At 35.6% G+C, this 17,362-nt stretch overlaps 1 protein-coding gene across 2 annotated transcripts; it reads left to right on the forward strand.

The window, feature by feature from the left end:
• The first annotated feature begins 1,845 nt into the window (after window positions 1-1,845).
• Window positions 1,846-17,362, forward strand: LOC133863490 (kinesin-like protein KIN-4A). Of its 2 annotated transcripts, XM_062299443.1 has the most exons (27): window positions 1,846-2,380; window positions 4,437-4,583; window positions 4,709-4,858; window positions 5,206-5,459; window positions 5,889-6,076; window positions 6,170-6,294; window positions 6,954-6,990; window positions 7,550-7,641; window positions 7,785-7,895; window positions 8,016-8,129; window positions 8,348-8,432; window positions 10,826-10,938; window positions 11,594-11,692; window positions 11,772-11,885; window positions 12,009-12,125; window positions 12,232-12,312; window positions 13,130-13,201; window positions 13,922-14,015; window positions 14,114-14,145; window positions 14,329-14,426; window positions 14,523-14,621; window positions 14,760-14,981; window positions 15,576-15,738; window positions 16,079-16,234; window positions 16,312-16,621; window positions 16,872-17,043; window positions 17,241-17,362. In XM_062299443.1, exons 1-25 carry the CDS (start codon window positions 2,264-2,266, stop codon window positions 16,525-16,527), a joined length of 3,096 nt encoding a protein of 1,031 aa, XP_062155427.1. In that variant the 5' UTR covers window positions 1,846-2,263; the 3' UTR covers window positions 16,528-16,621; window positions 16,872-17,043; window positions 17,241-17,362. The 2 variants fall into 2 exon arrangements, with proteins under 2 accessions (XP_062155427.1, XP_062155426.1); XM_062299442.1 differs by having other exon boundaries at window positions 16,872-17,362.

Consider the following 17,362-nt stretch of genomic DNA (forward strand, 5'->3'; position numbering starts at 1 on the left):
TGGGGAGAATCCAATGAATTGAGAGTTAGGTACCGACAAGCTAGGAAACTTGAGGTTTGATCTTTGTATTTTGTCTTTAATTTTCTTAATTTCTCCATTTTTTCTGGACAAGGTATATCGAAAGCTACATCTTACAGAGAACAGTTTGCTTGACTTGGGTTTTACCGTAAACAAATTCAAGCAATGTGTTAATATGAAGACACAAGTAGTTTTCTACCATTATTTTATGGGCACGCCAAATTGCCAATACACAAAAAGAAAGGGGAAAATTAGTTGCTATTTTTATCAGCACACTATATATATAAACAAATGAATATATATATATATATATATATATATATTAAATGTTTCAATAAATGAATAAAACAAAAACCAATGTTCCTCCACAATTTAATGTTGGAAAATGCTTAAACTCACCTTTATAATCGGTTAATATTGTACTTAAACCATGTAGACACTTAAGATATAGTTACTAACTAATTAAGTTGACAAATTAGAGTTATCGTCTAATCATTTCATTAATTAGGAATTGTTACTTCAGTTTACAAGAAAACTTAATTAAAATACTCCTAAGAACACTCTTTTAATAAAGAACTTGTCAAGCATAAGTCGGAATATTGGATAACCCTCGTGAATTAATAGAGACTTTTTTTGTGTGGTAAGTATGACTTAACAGAGATTAGAAGATAATTGCAAAAAGAAAACGGAAAATTGTCTCTAGAAAATGGAGTTCATGGGTCTAACGGAGACTTTTGGGATCATTGCTTATTAGAGTATGAGAAGTAGACCAGGAGGCATGTGAATGAGGGCCCGAAAGCTGCTCAATGCTTAAAACAAGTTTTTTTGTGGTTGTGGCCATCGCTTTCGGTCCCAACCTTTGAGTCCAAACTGCCATCTAGGCTTTATATTATCTCCAAACTTGGACCCCTGTTTTTTTTTTTTTTTTTTTTTTTTTTTTTTTTTTTTTCTGAAAATTAAAAACTAGACATAATAAGCGGGACCCAATATGTAAAATATTTAATTAAAATTGGATATGAGTAAGTAAATGACGGAGTCAAGATTCGAACTCAAGACTTTTAGATGTTAAATCATTTTTTATCACAAAATTTTAGACTGATAGGAACTTTAACATATTGTGAAGGAGCTTGGCAGCTAAATAAATCTCTACTTTGTTGCTAATGTTTTTCAATCTAGAATGTGTTTTTTGTTTTTTTATAAATATTTTGATGTGACATAAAAATCAAAATAATTTTGAGTATTTTGTGTCTTGAATTATTTATTAATAAATTTGTTTTAAAAATGACAAAAAAAAATGTTATAAAATAAAGTCCACCTATTTTCCCTGACAAGGTTCTTCGAAATATATTCTGTTTATTTTTTGCGGATTATACGAACAATTTTTTTATTTTTTTATTTTTTGGAAACGAACACATTTATATATGTTAGAAACTATAAAAAGATTATCAAGTCATCAAAATTTCAGTCATATATATAAACTGAAAGAAGGAATCATTATACACAAACAATTGACTTTAAAAATATTTATTCAAGTTATATTGAAGATTCACATAATTAGTTGGAGTTTTTAAAATGACTAATGATAATAGTAATGAATGAATAATATCATTATTATATTATTTTGGATGAATAATATCGTCATTATTAAACCTAGACTTAATAATTTAAATTTATTTTTAATGTGTTATTTTAACGTCTTTTGTATATATTCTGTGGACGTTTTTCTCTCTCAAAAAGGTTATATCAGGACAGAAGTGATGGTTGGATACGATTGCGGTAGGACAACGACTTCATGTATTTTCCAGAAAAAGAAACAGGTGTTGGAGGTGGAATACTGGAGCTTGACAATTGCCACAACCACAATAAACAAATACTACTAGTTATACCAAAAACAGAGGAGAGAGACAGAGACAGAGACAGTCAGAGAAGGCGCCCTTTGAGTGTGTGAGAAACCAGAGAGTGAAGATTGTAGAACAAGCGAAAAATATGAAATAAAAGCAGAGTAGTAGTTGTTAATTTGTTATAGTGCTTTGCAGTTGGGTCTTCCATCTCTCTCTCACTCTGTGTGTGTTAGGAGTTGAAATCCACAACCCTACCTACTGACCAAACAATAACAAGATCAAATTCCTAACAGAATCAGCATTTGGTACATAATATACGTGGCCACCTGTCTATCTATCTTTTTGTTTCTTGGGTATCTGTTTTTTGTTTAATCTGGTCTTGTTCGAAGGGCAACATATTTCATATGGAAGCTTCTGAGAATTGTTCTGTCAAGGTTGCGGTTCATATACGCCCTCTTATCGCTGATGAACGCCTTCACGGTTGTAAAGAATGCGTTACTGTTACACCCGGGAAGCCTCAGGTAACTATGCATTTTTCGCCGCTTGAAAGGAACAAGGGGTTATTGAACTCGGTGCATGCTCTGTTTCTACAATCTTAGTATATGAGATTGTTTCTTTAAGCTAAAAGCTGACACCTTTTCTGTCATTTCGTGCAGTATCTATTGAAGTCTAGGTGTTTTCGACTTGTATTTTCGGTTAATTAAGGGCGTTTAGTAATTTGTGTTGGTTTAATTTCTATTGGTTTGTTATTTCTTTTCCGAGGAACTGGGGTTAATGAACTTGGAGCTGCTTTGTTTCTACATATTAGCATATGTTTTTTTTTTTTTTTTTGGGTGTTATTTTATGCTTTAAAGGTATCAGCTTTTCTGTTGTTTCGTGCAGAATTTGTTGAATGCTAGGTGTTTTGGTTTGATGTTTCTCCTTTTATATTTACGCATTGTCTCTATTGGTTTTTGGGTGAGAGCAATAAGGAATCCTACTTTGTCCTTTGTTGCTATTATTGTTTAAGAACAAGTATAACCCGGTTCCTTCATTCTATATGTGTACATTTGTTTCTTTGACAAAACTTAATTGGGAAATGCTCTAGTTCCCAACTTTTTATCCCAAAAAGTGGTTCCCAAATGATGTGTCATCATCCCATGAGATGATGACACATATCCCAAAATGATAAATCACATGAGATTGTGACACATCATTTGGGAACCAAATTTTGGGAAAAAAATTTGGGATGTGTAGCACTCCTCAACTTAATTTGCTCAAATGGGCACATAGAAGCTGGATATGAGCTAAAATATTTGGCATCTAATCTATTATTTTGTGCACTTTCTGCCCATTTGTAAGTACTCCTTTTGAAGTATCTGTGCCTGTTTTGGGGTCAGTTGCATGTGCTGAATCCCAGAATCCGGTCGTTGCTGCTCAACTAAAACAAACCACAGTTTGAGAAATTGAGGTCTGCTGCAAAAATATTTATTTTGTTTATCATCATCCTGCTTTGTATAAGGCAATTTTATTTGGTAAACCGTAGGTTGTTGAGGCGTTGATCCAAGGTTCATTTTTGGTTAATATTTATTTTGTTTATCATCATTTATGTTTAGACAAGAGGGTAAGTGCTAACAGAATCAATCTTCTCCCATCCCCTAACCCCTTCCTCCTTAGTGGTTGTGGGGTTGGAACTTGGGTGTAATGACCCAAGAAAAGCGTAGCCATATTTGCAGCATCACTCCAAAATAATTAGTTAGTTTGGAGCTTCTTAAAATCACTTATAAAGTCCAGTTTAACTTAGTAAAGAATTAATGTGGGACTTAACACCCATGAGTGCTTTTATAATCTGCCAACTCTATGTGGTTATTCATCTTGCTAATTTGGAACTGAGGTGTTACAATCTCTTCTCCTTCCTCTCCTTCAATCCTTGACATCTTTGTTAGGGCCACTTCATGCAGTACTTTAGTACCACATGATGTTACTAGGTTGCTTTGATATCATTTATAACGACTCAAGGAAAACATTAGTCCCATTTGCGCTATCACTCCAAAATGATTAGTTAATTTGAAGCTCATTATAATCACTTATAAAATTCAGTCTCATCTATTAAGGAACCAATGTGAGACTTAGCACTCAAGAGTGCCTTTATAATCTACACACTCTATGTGGGTTATTTGTCTTCTCAATGTGGGACAGGGTTGTTGCACTAGATCTTTGGTACAACACCAAGGGTCTTTACTATCTGAGCCAGCTTTCACCTACGATTGCTAATTTTGTAATGATATGCAGCTATATGCCATCTAAGTATATATTGCATCTTGGGAGTTCGGGCATCTTCACAATGTTTCATATCATAAACTGTATTTCAGTTTGTGAAATTTGTACATGTTACTTGCTGATATAATGAGTCGGTTGTAAAATGTAAAGTACTTAGCCACATTATGAAATGTGGCTTTAATGCCTCCTGTTTTTAGAGGAACATGTTTCAAATTTATTTTTGCAATATGCGAAATATTTTATAATGATATTTCCTGCAACATTTTCTTTACTGCCTAAGTTGCTGAGAATGTGATCTTAGTTTTTACTTTGGAGCAGGCACAAATTGGCACTCATTCCTTTACATTTGATCATGTCTATGGAAGCGGTGGATCTCCTTCATCTTCCATGTTTGAAGAATGTGTTGCTCCACTTGTTGATGGTTTATTCCAAGGATATAATGCTACTGTGCTAGCCTATGGTCAGGTAATAGTCTACCCTATGCCAAAAAAAACAAAAAAAAAAACAAAAAAACAAAATGCTTTAAGCAGACCAAGACCTCTCATTATTTCTTGTTTTCTTTTGGGTATTAACACGTATTTATGCTGCAGACAGGATCTGGGAAAACATATACCATGGGGACTAGCTTCAAGGATGGTTGCCACACAGGACTGATTCCTCAAGTTATGAATGCACTGTTCAACAAGATTGAAATATTGAAGCATCATACAGAATTCCAGTTGCATGTTTCTTTCATTGAGGTAGTCATTATAAGGTTCATTTTTATGCATTAGCTAGATATGCCGCTGGTCATGTGTCTTATATTACATTAGTTCTTTCTGAAGCTACTGATTTCCTACTTCTAATCATATTCAATGGCTCAAGAGAATTAAAACAGGACAAGTTCTTAAGCATTCTTGACTTATAAATCTGACCCATGGGATAATAGGTTCTATTACTTCTGAAATGCTATTCTCATGACAATTTACATGGGTCCTCTTGAAGATGAGTCCACCTTGAAACAATGCATGAATTTGCAAGTGTGATGTGATGGCTAGGTTACCCTTTTTCCTTTCTAAGAAATTAATTAGAATGTTTGAATTTGAAGATTCTGAAGGAAGAAGTAAGGGACTTGCTGGATTCCGTATCTATTAGTAAATTGGAGACTTCTAATGGGCATTCTGGAAGAGTTTCTGTTGCTGGGAGGCAGCCAATTCAAATTCGTGAAACGTCAAATGGAGTTATAACACTAGCAGGATCAACCGAAGTCGCTGTTAGTACATTACAAGAAATGGCTGCTTGCCTGGAGCAAGGATCTTTAAGCAGGGCAACTGGGAGTACAAATATGAACAACCAGTCCAGGTAATGAGCAAACACTGAAATGTTCAGTTTTCCAGTAATCAACTCATTGAAGAGCTGGATTGAGGGTATTTTTTTCATAGTGGTATAAGACGTGACATTGTTACGAATTAAACGTATCGATATCATTGATATTGATGCAATTGGCTTACATTATAGTTTACACGTTCAGTGTATATTTAGCAAAGAAATTTCAGGTGCTATTCTTGTTTGATATAACATGAGTGTTAAATGAAAGACATAATATAATGTGCACATCGGCTTATCACATTATTGTAGCTAAATTGTGATTTTCTCCTGAAGTTTTGTTTTACAAAATTGAGATTCAAGTGATGCATTTCAATGCTTAGAGAGGCTTATTCATGGTTATGACTTATGACTGAATCTACATAATCTAATGGCATGTGCTTTCCATTTGCACATTTGTATTAGTCGGTCACATGCCATCTTCACAATCACATTAGAGCAGATGCACAAACTCCATTCAGTTTTTCCTGGCAATGACACCTCAGATGAGGAAATGGGTGAAGAGTATTTTTGTGCAAAGCTCCATCTGGTAGATCTTGCTGGATCTGAACGAGCTAAAAGAACAGGTTCTGATGGTATGCGTTTTAAAGAAGGTAAGTTAGACTGCTTATTGATACATTCCTACTGTTCTTTTTATTTTTATTTCATAATAAAATGGAATTTCTCAGTTTTGTTTCTGTGAATAGGTATACACATTAATAAGGGGCTTCTTGCACTTGGTAACGTCATTAGTGCACTGGGGGATGAGAAAAAGCGGAAAGAGGGTGTGCATGTACCTTACCGAGACAGTAAACTAACTCGACTGTTGCAGGTGGATTAATGTTATGTTGATCTATATGTTATATGTGAGATGTGAGTTTGTTTATAGCTACAGTTAACTCAAATATTCCACATGCTGATGTTGACATGGAAAAGTGATGATCTGAGATTCCTAGTGGTCTATATCAACCTCCATCTTTCTCGTGGATTTGTTTTTCCAACTTAGGAGAATATGACAAATGTATGCATAAGCTAGATGTGACCTCTTAAGCTTATTTAGAATTAGGTAGAGACAGATTCATCACTCCTGATGACCACTGGGCTTGATAAATTCTTAGAATTCATTTTTTCAGAAATTACTCACAAATACTTTCCTGATACTGTGATGTTAAGGGTCTTGTCACCTTAAATTTCCCTACCTAATATCAAGGCTCAGATTTGCTGAGTATTGAGATAGCTTGTTAAGGTCTTCAGTTGATGATGATTTTTGTGATTTTAAATATATTGGTTGTAACCTTAATTTACAAAATTTACGGTTAAGTATATTTGTTGGTCTTACAAATAAAGAACAATATGGCTATTATCATCAGGATTTTAATTGTATTGAGTAATTAAGACCGACTTTCAGTTTGCTTGTTCTTTTCTTTTTTTCTATCTTTTTCTTCTTCTCTGGTAGTTTTCTGATTGTTGTTGTTTTGTGCATCTTGGCAGGATTCACTTGGTGGAAACAGCAAAACTGTCATGATAGGTAACTTCTAGGAGATTGTTTAATTGTTCAAGAACTTTGGTTCTAGGGCACTTACGATATTAGAGATAATGTCACATATACAGACAAAAACATGCCCGCACACAGCTATATTCATGAGTTGCCTTGCTAAACAATTAAATAGAACTGAGTTTTCTTCACCTTAGTTTTCATTTGTTTCAGTCATATCCTAACAGAAAGAGGAATTACTTTCTTTGGTCAATTCCTTTTTTTTTTAACATGGTGTATTCATTTTCAACCCGTTGTTATGGCAGATAATTCCTGCTTCTTAGAAACATCCTTTTTCCAAATGTGATACGTTCTCTTTCTTAACAGAAGATATATAAACAAGGTGGAGCTGCCCTTTTTTTTTTTTGTCCTTCTTTCTTTATAGAATTTGTTGTTCACTTCATTTTTTTACTGTCTTTCTAGAAGTTGTATCATGTGTGAGGTAATAGGAAGGTGTTTGATTTTGATTTGGATTGCTCCATTAATTGAAATTGGAAATCTTTTCATGTTTCTTTAATCTATTGTAATTATGAATCTATGATCCTTGTTCCAGCTTGCGTCAGTCCTGCTGATATCAATGCTGAGGAAAGTCTTAACACTCTCAAATATGCAAATCGTGCCCGCAATATTCAAAATAGGCCTGTTGTAAGTTTGTTAGATGACTATGTTATGACATATTTTGTACCTAATCCCCTCATTTTATGCTAGATGTAGATAAGGAAACTTTATCTGCTTTTTAAGTTCCATGTATTCTAGTGCAAAGTATAAAACTTTTTTTTTGGCTGCAGGTTAATAGAGATTTGATATCCAATGAGATGCAAAAGATGAGGCAGCAGCTAAAGTACTTACAGGCAGAGCTTTGTGCACGTGGGGGAGGAGCGCCATCAGATGAAGTGCAGGTACTTGCTTTATACAGAATAGAACTGTTGTTTGATCACAGTAGTTGCTGCATTATATGCTTAAGGTGATAAATTGAATGTGCTTGGTGGCAAAATGTTTTTCTTTTTTCGGTTGTATAGGTTCTTAAGGATCGGATTGCTTGGCTTGAGGCTGCCAATAGGGACCTTTCTCAAGAACTTCATGAATACCACAACAGATGTGGTGTCACACTGCAGGATGAAATAGATGCTGAAGTATGTAATAGAAACTCTAATTCTTTATCTTCTTCTTTGCTTTTCTTATTCTCATAAAGGTAAATTTTCCTTTCCACAGTTGTATGGAGTGGAACGTCAGTGATTTTTCTTAGTATCAGTAGAACATGGCTGTATTATATTTATTCTATTCCTTTAATAACATACTTGAGCAAAAGTGTTGCATTAATATTTATATCACTTAGTGTTTTAATTTTCAGGAAGGCCACATCCAAAGTGATGGACTTAAGAGGGGCTTTCTGGGCATGGAATCATCTGATTATCAGATAGTTGAAGCCATATCAGGTGATCCACTCATTTTGCTGTATAGTTTGAACCATTTTGATAATGATTGTGTTATGGGCCTGGTTTAGGGAATGTGTTTGTGATCGAGTGAGGGGTTTGGAAAGGGGCAGAGCCGCCGGGTTGGTTTTCCTAGGGTTGCCTATGATGAAAATTGGGAATGGGATATGGGGTATTCGAGGTACCCCTGCCTCCTACAACTGAGAAGTTGTTTGTTGGTTAATTTCTGCATGTCTTATTCCTCCTCAATAATCCCTATAAATAGGATACAATTGATTATAGAAAGAATACAGAATTAGCCTATTCTAGGGAAAGTATAATTCCCTTATTTGCTCTCCTACAATTCTGCTGCCAATCGACTACTAAATGGGAAATATAATCCCTTATTCTTAGGCTTACTCTTAGGCTGCTAATGGGCATCTCATCCCTTATTCCTAGTCCTTCCAAACTTGAAACCGTGCTCCCCAAGTACACGATCTCCTCCCTTACATTCCATACATATCTCAGCCGCCACCCTGATTTACTGCTAGGGTTTTGTTCCGTCTAGTATAGGTGCGTAACAGATTGGTTATAGGCTTGAATAAGCTTCAATGCACTGCTCCCTTAGATATACAATGGATGACCATTTAATTAGTAATTAACTAGCATTCCTATCATGAGATGGGCGAAACCATAACAGGTATTTCACTCATTTTGCTGTATAGTTTGAATCATTTTGGAAGAATGATGTTGGTTACAGGCTTGAATACGCTTCAATGCACTGCACCAACGGATTAAAAAGTTACTTGGGGTAATTTTATTATGAAAAAATCTCTTATATATTTAATCTCAACCTTTTCTTTTTGGTTGTCGTGTGTGTGTGTGTGTGTGTGGTGTGGTGGATGTGAGGCGATAAATGGTTGACTGTGGTGGGGTTGGGGAGTGGTCTCTTCTCTTATTATTGAAAAATCCCAATTGACCCCAAACAACACCTAGAGAGGGCTGAATAAGTGTTTTACAGAGTTTATACCAAATTTTAAAATATAGCAACCACATAAAACAATCACCAAATAAATGAAAACAATAAATCAATCAACACACAATTTGGTGACCAAGTGGAAACCTTCTCAAAGGTAAAAAATCACTCTGGGGCAACCAAACCCAGAAAACTCATCCACTGGATAGAAGAATTCAATTACAAGAAGTTTACACTTACAAAATCTTTGTAACGGACACTCCATTGTACCAAGCAAACAACCCGTTTGCTTCTACCGCAGTAGCTCTAGAACCTCTGAAAAATTATTCTATCAATCTTCTTCTTGCAATCCCAAAACTCCGGTGGCTGAAGTCTTTTTGTAATATTTGTGTGGTTTAAAGAGAAACTATAAGAAAGATACAATTGTAAGCACATAGAACATATTTTCTCTCTTAGCACATGAAAGAATATGCACTATGCTCTCTACAAAATTCATGCTTTGAAAGCCCCTAAATAGACTTGAGAAAATTAGCTTGAAAATATAAAGCCGGTTTCTCAAATATGGCAAATTTTAAGGCAGTGTCTTGACCTATTAGTGATCTCGTCCGGACATCTCAAGGGTTTCACAGATTTCTTGAGCGGTGCGTTCGGACCTCCTGCGTACAAGTTTGCGAACGAATTGTTCTGCCAAACTTTAGTGAGCTCTTGTCCGGACCTGTTGCAACCAAGCAATCGAATGACCAACACTGCCTAGGGTCATTGATGAAGTCTTTTGGACCTGACATCGAATGAGATTTGCGAATGACAACTTTTGTGTTGCAATTTCTTCAAACTTGTCTGGACTTCTATGGAACGAGGTAGAGAAAAAGCAGTTATGTGTAATCTTGAATCTCTCTCGTCCGAACTTGTTTCCAATTGAGCTTGCGAACGAGTGCTTCTGCCTTCCTTGGTGAACTGTCTTGAATAGCCTTGTCCGGGCCCAATTCCGAACGAGTCATCGAACGAACTATTCTACCACTCATTGTTGCTTAGTTCATCGATCTTGTCTGGACCTGTATGAAACGAGATTTCCGAACGAGTAATACTGACTTCTGAATTAATATGAATCCTTTAGCTTGTCCGAACCTGAAGAGAACTAGGTCAAGATGATGTTGTTCATTGGGAATTCCAAGTAACTCCTCAACCTAGAGTTCCGCCTGAGGAACCATACTTAGTTTATGACATTTCAAATTATAACCAAGTGTTTTGGACACTGAATTTGCCAACATTATTATTAAAAAAAAATTAAAAAAATTAAAAAAAAAAAAAAAAAAAAAAAAAAAAAAAAAGAAAGAAAGAAAGAAAGAGGAAAAAAAGAGAGAAAATACTAACAATTATATATCAAGTTTTGGTTTGCTAGCCCAGTTCTTCAAAGTTTACCGCTTTATTCTCATTTCTACAGGTGAAAAACCCAGGGAATTTGATGCAGTAAATAAAGAGTGGGAGCATGCACTTCTACAAGATACTATGGACAAAACATTGAACGAGTTGAACAAACGTTTGGTGCAGAAAGAGGTTTGTTTATTTGCCGTTCTTTATGCATTTATATGTATAGATTATAGGATTGATAGGGAATACTTAACAACATAACTAATATTTATGTTCCTTGAGTTAATGAAGTTGGAATATGTTCACAATTTTATTATAACATCTGTAGTGGTTTGTATTAAAAAACCAAAGTGGTGACAGAGATGAAATCCTCAACCAATGTCATATGGAGCCAAAATATTATTATATTGTATGCATTCTGCGATGTGCCTCTCTGGGTGTCTATCCTCCTGCAGGAGAAAATCTTCTTGGCCACTAAAATAATTCTCAATCATATATTTAGGTGCCCTATGTTTTGAAATCACTCTCTTTTTAATACTATATTCTCCTTTTATTAAGATATCCAAGTGAGAAAAACAAAAAGGCTTGGAAATGCAATTTTAATGAAGGATGAATCCTTTTACCTTATCTGAAATAGCCACCTATACCTTTTTTTCAGAAGTAAGTTGGCCTCATTATCACCTTGTAGATTTTACTCTAGCGGCCATGTTAGGCATGCATGCAACTTCTGTATGAATCAACTAACCATATGCTAGGATCTAAGCCCTAACATCAAATTGGCGGCTTGTTAGTACTTTTAAACACCTTTATCAATCTCTAATATGTACTTGCTTTTGTGCAGTCTGAGATGAAACTTCTTGGGGGAATTGACACTGAAGCACTCAAACAGCACTTTGGGAAGAAAATCATGGAAATTGAGGAGGAGAAAAGAATTGTGCAGGTCAAATAGATTCTTCTTGAATTATTGGTGTCTACTATGCTTTCGCTTTAACTGCTGATGTTCAATTTCACAAATACAGCAAGAAAGGGATCGTTTATTGGCAGAAGTTGAGAATCTTGCTGCTAATTCTGATGGACACACGCAGAGAATGCAAGAAATTGAAGCTCAGAAATTAAAAGCACTTGAAGCACAGGTTAAATATCATCCTGTTTTCATAAAATATTAATTAATGTTTAAAACTTGCATAACTAAGTGTTTTCCTGTTTTCATTAACTAGAATTCTTGATTTATGTGTAAACTTTCCAATGAACTTCAGATTTTAGATCTTAAGAAGAAACAGGAAAGCCAGGTCCAACTTTTGAAGCAAAAACAGAAAAGTGATGAAGCAGCAAATCGCTTGCAAGCTGAAATACAGTATATCAAGGCACAGAAGGTTGGTTCTTATTTTAGTGCTTAACCGAATTTAGATTCGCACATCCAATTTTACAATATCTCATGATTTTTGGATCCATCCTGTTTGTTCTCTGTTCATGTTCTAGGTCCAGTTGCAGCAAAAGATAAAACAAGTTGCAGAACAATTTCGACAATGGAAGGCCTCTCGCGAGAAGGAATTGCTTCAGGTGCTTCACCTTCTATGAAACTCTATTGGGTTACTTTCTTAATTTCAAGTCCACAGGTGTTGTCTTGGAAATATCATGTTTCATTGACAGCAATGTAGTTTGTCACAAACTAGAAATGTGAAACGCTGCATGTGCATTCAGTTTACACCTAATGCTTGATTTTCAGTTGAACCCATCTTTATTAAAGTTATTTATTGAATATGGTGTGAAATTCGAGAATGTGCTTTCAGCCCAGAGATGTTATGCTTACCAAAAAGGGAAAAATAAAAAACTGTAGAGATGTTCTTTGAATTGACGGGCGATTTTAACAAGAGAATTGAAACAGAATCAAAAGATGTTTTGGTATATTTAAATAAACCTAAATGTTTAAATTTTAAGAAAACAAATTGAATCAGAAACTTGCCTAGATTGCTGTATCTTCATCAAAATGTATTTCTAAAAGAGGCTAATATTTCCAAATCTTCAGATATTAGAAATCTTAATATTGAAGCAGTCAAAAGCACTTGATGCTTTCTTATGGTTTTATGTTGTGGATTGCAGCTTATCAAACTTTTTTCGTGTTTTGGAGTGTTGTTATGCTTCTTGGAATTTGTTTCAAACTCTTCATGCTTTTTTTTATTCTTCTCTAATTGACATTTCCATGGATTGAACCTTGTCACATAATTGACATTTTGGACCATGATGTCATGCTCTTTTTACTACCTTATTTTTTGTTATGGTTTTTGTGATGGTTGATTACTTTAGTCAAGCTTGAGATATCGAATCCTGTGTCTTCTGTTAGTGTAATTGTGTTATTTACTGTTTTGTTCTCAAGCAGCTAAAGAAGGAGGGAAGGAGAAATGAATATGAACGACATAAACTTGAAGCTCTGAATCAGCGCCAGAAAATGGTAAAATTATATATCCAGCTATTTTTATGGAGCTATTGGAATACCTTAATGCAACCTAACTTTGGAGCTGACATCCTCTCTCTCTGTGTTTGGTACTGTTGGAAAACATTTAGGTAAATATCAGCATAAATCTAGTCTAGAGTGAAAACAAAAGTCAGATAAAGAACAGTAACAAAAGAACTACTCGACTATACCCCCTTCTCCCTTTGTGGACTTCAAGATAGATATACAGTCAAGAGAATACGACTAAAACTTTACTTAATTAGATAATAAAAATATAGTACAAGAATTTGGATGGACTAGGGCTATAATTTGGGAGTTGGAACTTCGTTTAAAGAGGAAGATCCAGTAAAAGAAAAAAAACTGCAGAAAGAAGAGCAAGAAGAAGGCAATTTAAGCCAAAACTAACTTAAGCACAGTATAGAGTACATTTTCTTAAAACAAAATGTCACAGAACTTACCACTTCCATACAGATGAATCTGGAGAGTTGGAAGGTTCAGTCGTGGAAGAGTGAGGCAGTTGTGAGAATGATGAAAGAGAAATCCTGTAGGCAGACTCAGATTAATCATTCTCTTAACCGAGGAACCCTCAATTCAAGCTTCCTTGTTTGCATATAGTTTGTGTGCGATAACACTTCAGGCTTTTCTCATGCTGATCCATGTGATGTGGTTATTGGAATTTATAGAATCTCTGGCTAATCATTATAATCTTTTCCCCAGGTTCTTCAAAGAAAGACAGAAGAGGCTGCTATGGCTACCAGAAGGCTGAAAGAATTGTTGGAAGCCCGTAAGCCTGCTGCACGTGACCTCCTGGGTAAATATTTTTCTTGGAACTATTCTGTCATTATATACTTTCACCTCCTAATCTTCTTCTTTTTCTCTCTTTCTTTCTTTCTTTTTTGTGACTTTCAGTGACATACAATGGACATACACTGACTGGGCAGGTAAATGAACTGTAACACCCTGTGAAATATGTAAATGGCAACATCCATTCAAATCAAAGCAACATGTTTATAGATATACCATTATCAAACATACATTTGATATGTGAGGGTTGGAAGGTTGGTTTCAATTGATTCTAACATGGTTTGGTTAGAGGTTCTTTCTAATATGAATTGCATCTCTAGGGCAATGAAAAATATTTGCAAAGGTGGCTTGATCATGAGCTGGAAGTCATGGTGAATATGCATGAAGTTCGTTTTGAATACGAAAAGCAAAGCCAAGTGTATGTATTCAGCATTTTGTTTCTTTTACATTTGCTGTATATTGCAACCTTTCTCAATTGCATTCAATCAGCTTATTCATTAGAATTATTGTTCAGACAAGCTGCACTGGCAGAAGAATTGGATGTAATGAAACAAGTGGATCGATTTTCTTCTAATGGGCAGAGTCCCCCTAGAGGGAAGAATGGATATTCCAGGTATATAACTATGAAATTTTCTTTTTAAGGTTCTTCCCCCACTTGCCATGATTGTTGTAACTATGCATGTATGTACCAGTATCTTTGGTTGCCATAATGGAGTTAATTTCTTACTTTTTTTGTTTTCCAATCAATCAGACTGCCATCCATGTCACCAAATGCAAGAATGGCAAGGATAGCTTCACTGGAGCACATGCTGAGCATGTCTTCAAATGCACTCACGGCAATGGCTTCACAGCTTTCAGAGGCAGAAGAAAGGGAGCATGCCTCAGTTGGTCGTGGACGTTGGAACCACTTACGCTCAATGGGAGATGCTAAGAACTTGCTTCAGTACATGTTTAATGCTGCTGCAGAAGCAAGGTGCTTATACAACCTGGCAAAGAGCTTATAGTATTTTGGCCTTTATATCTGAAAATTTGAAGTCAGCATAAATCACATTTTGATACTTGCCTAAGCATATAGTGATAATAGGCTAAACTCTGTACCAAAAGGCCATAATGAAATTTTGTATGCCAACAAGTCCATTCCTGCTTGAGCCAATTCGTGGTAATAATAAGTTTTGCCATCTTTCCTAGATGAAGTATGCAAACATGCAGCACGAAAACAGGAAAAGAACGCTGATTGTGTTTTACATTGATGAGAATGACTTTAATATATATATTAGTTTATGCATTTTTAAGTTTGTATTTCCTTTCAATTTATCCCTTCCATTCTCTGGTAGTGTAGAAAATAATAAGAGATGTTTCTTCATGACTCAATATAATGTTTTCCTCCTGCCACGTGATGTTATGCATGTTATTGCATTGTGATGCATTCATATCTATGCACATCGAAGTAGATGAAATGAAAATTGGGATGACATAATTAATTAATTCAAAGAATGAGATCTTATCTTTTGCTGGTGCGATTGATTTGATATTTGTAGTGTTAATCATAGAACTTATGTATCAACAGGTGCCAGTTGTGGGAAAAGAACGTGGAGATTAAGGAAATGAAAGAGCAACTGAAGGAGCTTGTATCTTTGCTACAACAAAGTGAAGCACAGAGAAAAGAACTCATAAAAGAGCAAAACGTGAGGGAACAAACTCCTGCAATTGGCTTGGCTTCATCAGCTTCGGTGATTATCTGCTTAGCCTGTATTATAATGTATATTCTGTATTGTTCTGATTCTAAGATTGCACAATAAATTTGGAAACCCAACTTTGTAACTGACATGAATGCAAATCTACAAAATTGATATATGGTACGAGTAATTTTGACAGTGGCGAATTTACTAAAAATTAACCTTCTATAACCTCATGCTCTTTTTTCCATATGTAAAAATCATGAACCGGGCTGAATTATGTAGACCAGATTCTAAAGACTCGTAGAAATTTACTCTTCAATCAAATATTGTCACTCTACCGACTGTTTCAGTTTTGGTTATTGTTTTGACACTTCTGAATGGAAATCAACAGGGCAATTCACGTGCTTCGATAAAACACTTTGCGGATGATATGACTGGCCCCTTGTCTCCAATGTCGCTTCCAGCACCAAAGCAACTGAAATTTTCACCTGGAATTGTTAATGGATCAGTTAGGGAGTCAGGAACATATCTAGACCAGACGCGAAAGGTAATTCCCCCACCCCATGCTGCCTTTTGGATTCTCATCCTCCTCTTTGATTTGAGTAGAGATGTTTGTGGCTGTAGATGGTGCCTATTGGACAATTGTCAATGAAGAAACTAGCAGCTGTAGGAGGACAAGCGGGGAAACTCTGGAGGTGGAAGAGAAGTCATCATCAGTGGCTAATACAGTTCAAATGGAAGTGGCAAAAGCCTTGGAGACTCTCAGAATGGATCAAGCACAGTGATGAGACAATCATAAGGTCAAGGCCTCGCCCACAAGCTCTGGTTGATATGATATGATATGATAACCTCAAATTCATCAGCTTTCTTTTTGGTATACATACGTTGACTTCCATATACGATCCAAGACATGGTTTGGTGAGCAAATCAATAGGTAATTTTCTCTTCTTGTTTTCGAAACCCATGAAATTTGTTACCTGGAGAGACAGCTAGTCTACTCATTTCTTTGCAGAGCTGTTAGACATCTTACTTTTGAATATATGCGTTGTGCTGCCTTGAGTAACCAAAGTGACTTGGTCACTGTCAGCTGTTTTTTGACCAGACCAGTAACAGTTGCAGTATAAGTTTATACTCATCAATGAACTTCACTTTCTTTTTCTCTTTTTTTCTCCGTATGGACGCAGGCATCTCATAAATTGGCTAGAGGAGATTGGCATTTTTCCATGGTCTTTTGGATGAGATATTGATGGGATTTTGGGGTATCTTTGGTTGTTCTCTGGGTTTGATTGGTGAAGATTACAACAGAAGCACTTCTCAGGCTACAGGATCACGAAAGTCATAGGAAAAGGCAGATGAGTGAGTGAAAGCATTGCGTAAGCTGGAAGATATGTTTTCTGATGCTAATGTGTTTCCTTGTTTCTTGTACATCGTGCATGTTTTTTTTGTGAAGAAAACAATCGAGATTAGATTGAATATTAGTGAAAGTAGACTCCAAGCCTTTTCAAGGCTTGGACTTGACTTCAACTAACTCTCAATCTAATATGAATTTACAGGCGATACCAGGAATTGTTCTCTGCCGAGTCAAAAGTCAGTGTGTACGTGTAAATGATTGTTATGTACATATTATCATTTTCGTCTAGTTTGGAAAATATGTTAGCCGTGATAATTGTCTTCA

The sequence above is a fragment of the Alnus glutinosa genome, chromosome 3, assembly GCF_958979055.1.
Source record: "Alnus glutinosa chromosome 3, dhAlnGlut1.1, whole genome shotgun sequence".
NCBI classification, from domain to species: domain Eukaryota; kingdom Viridiplantae; phylum Streptophyta; class Magnoliopsida; order Fagales; family Betulaceae; genus Alnus; species Alnus glutinosa.

Excerpts from the sequence above, each read along its gene's own strand:
- LOC133863490 (XM_062299442.1), top strand. The coding sequence starts at position 2,264 with ATGGAAGCTTCTGAGAATTGTTCTGTCAAGGTTGCGGTTCATATACGC. Across the intron at positions 6,295-6,953 it reads AACTAACTCGACTGTTGCAG|GATTCACTTGGTGGAAACAG; the intron begins GTGGATTAATGT and ends GCATCTTGGCAG. Across the intron at positions 16,235-16,311 it reads ATCTAGACCAGACGCGAAAG|ATGGTGCCTATTGGACAATT; the intron begins GTAATTCCCCCA and ends TTGTGGCTGTAG.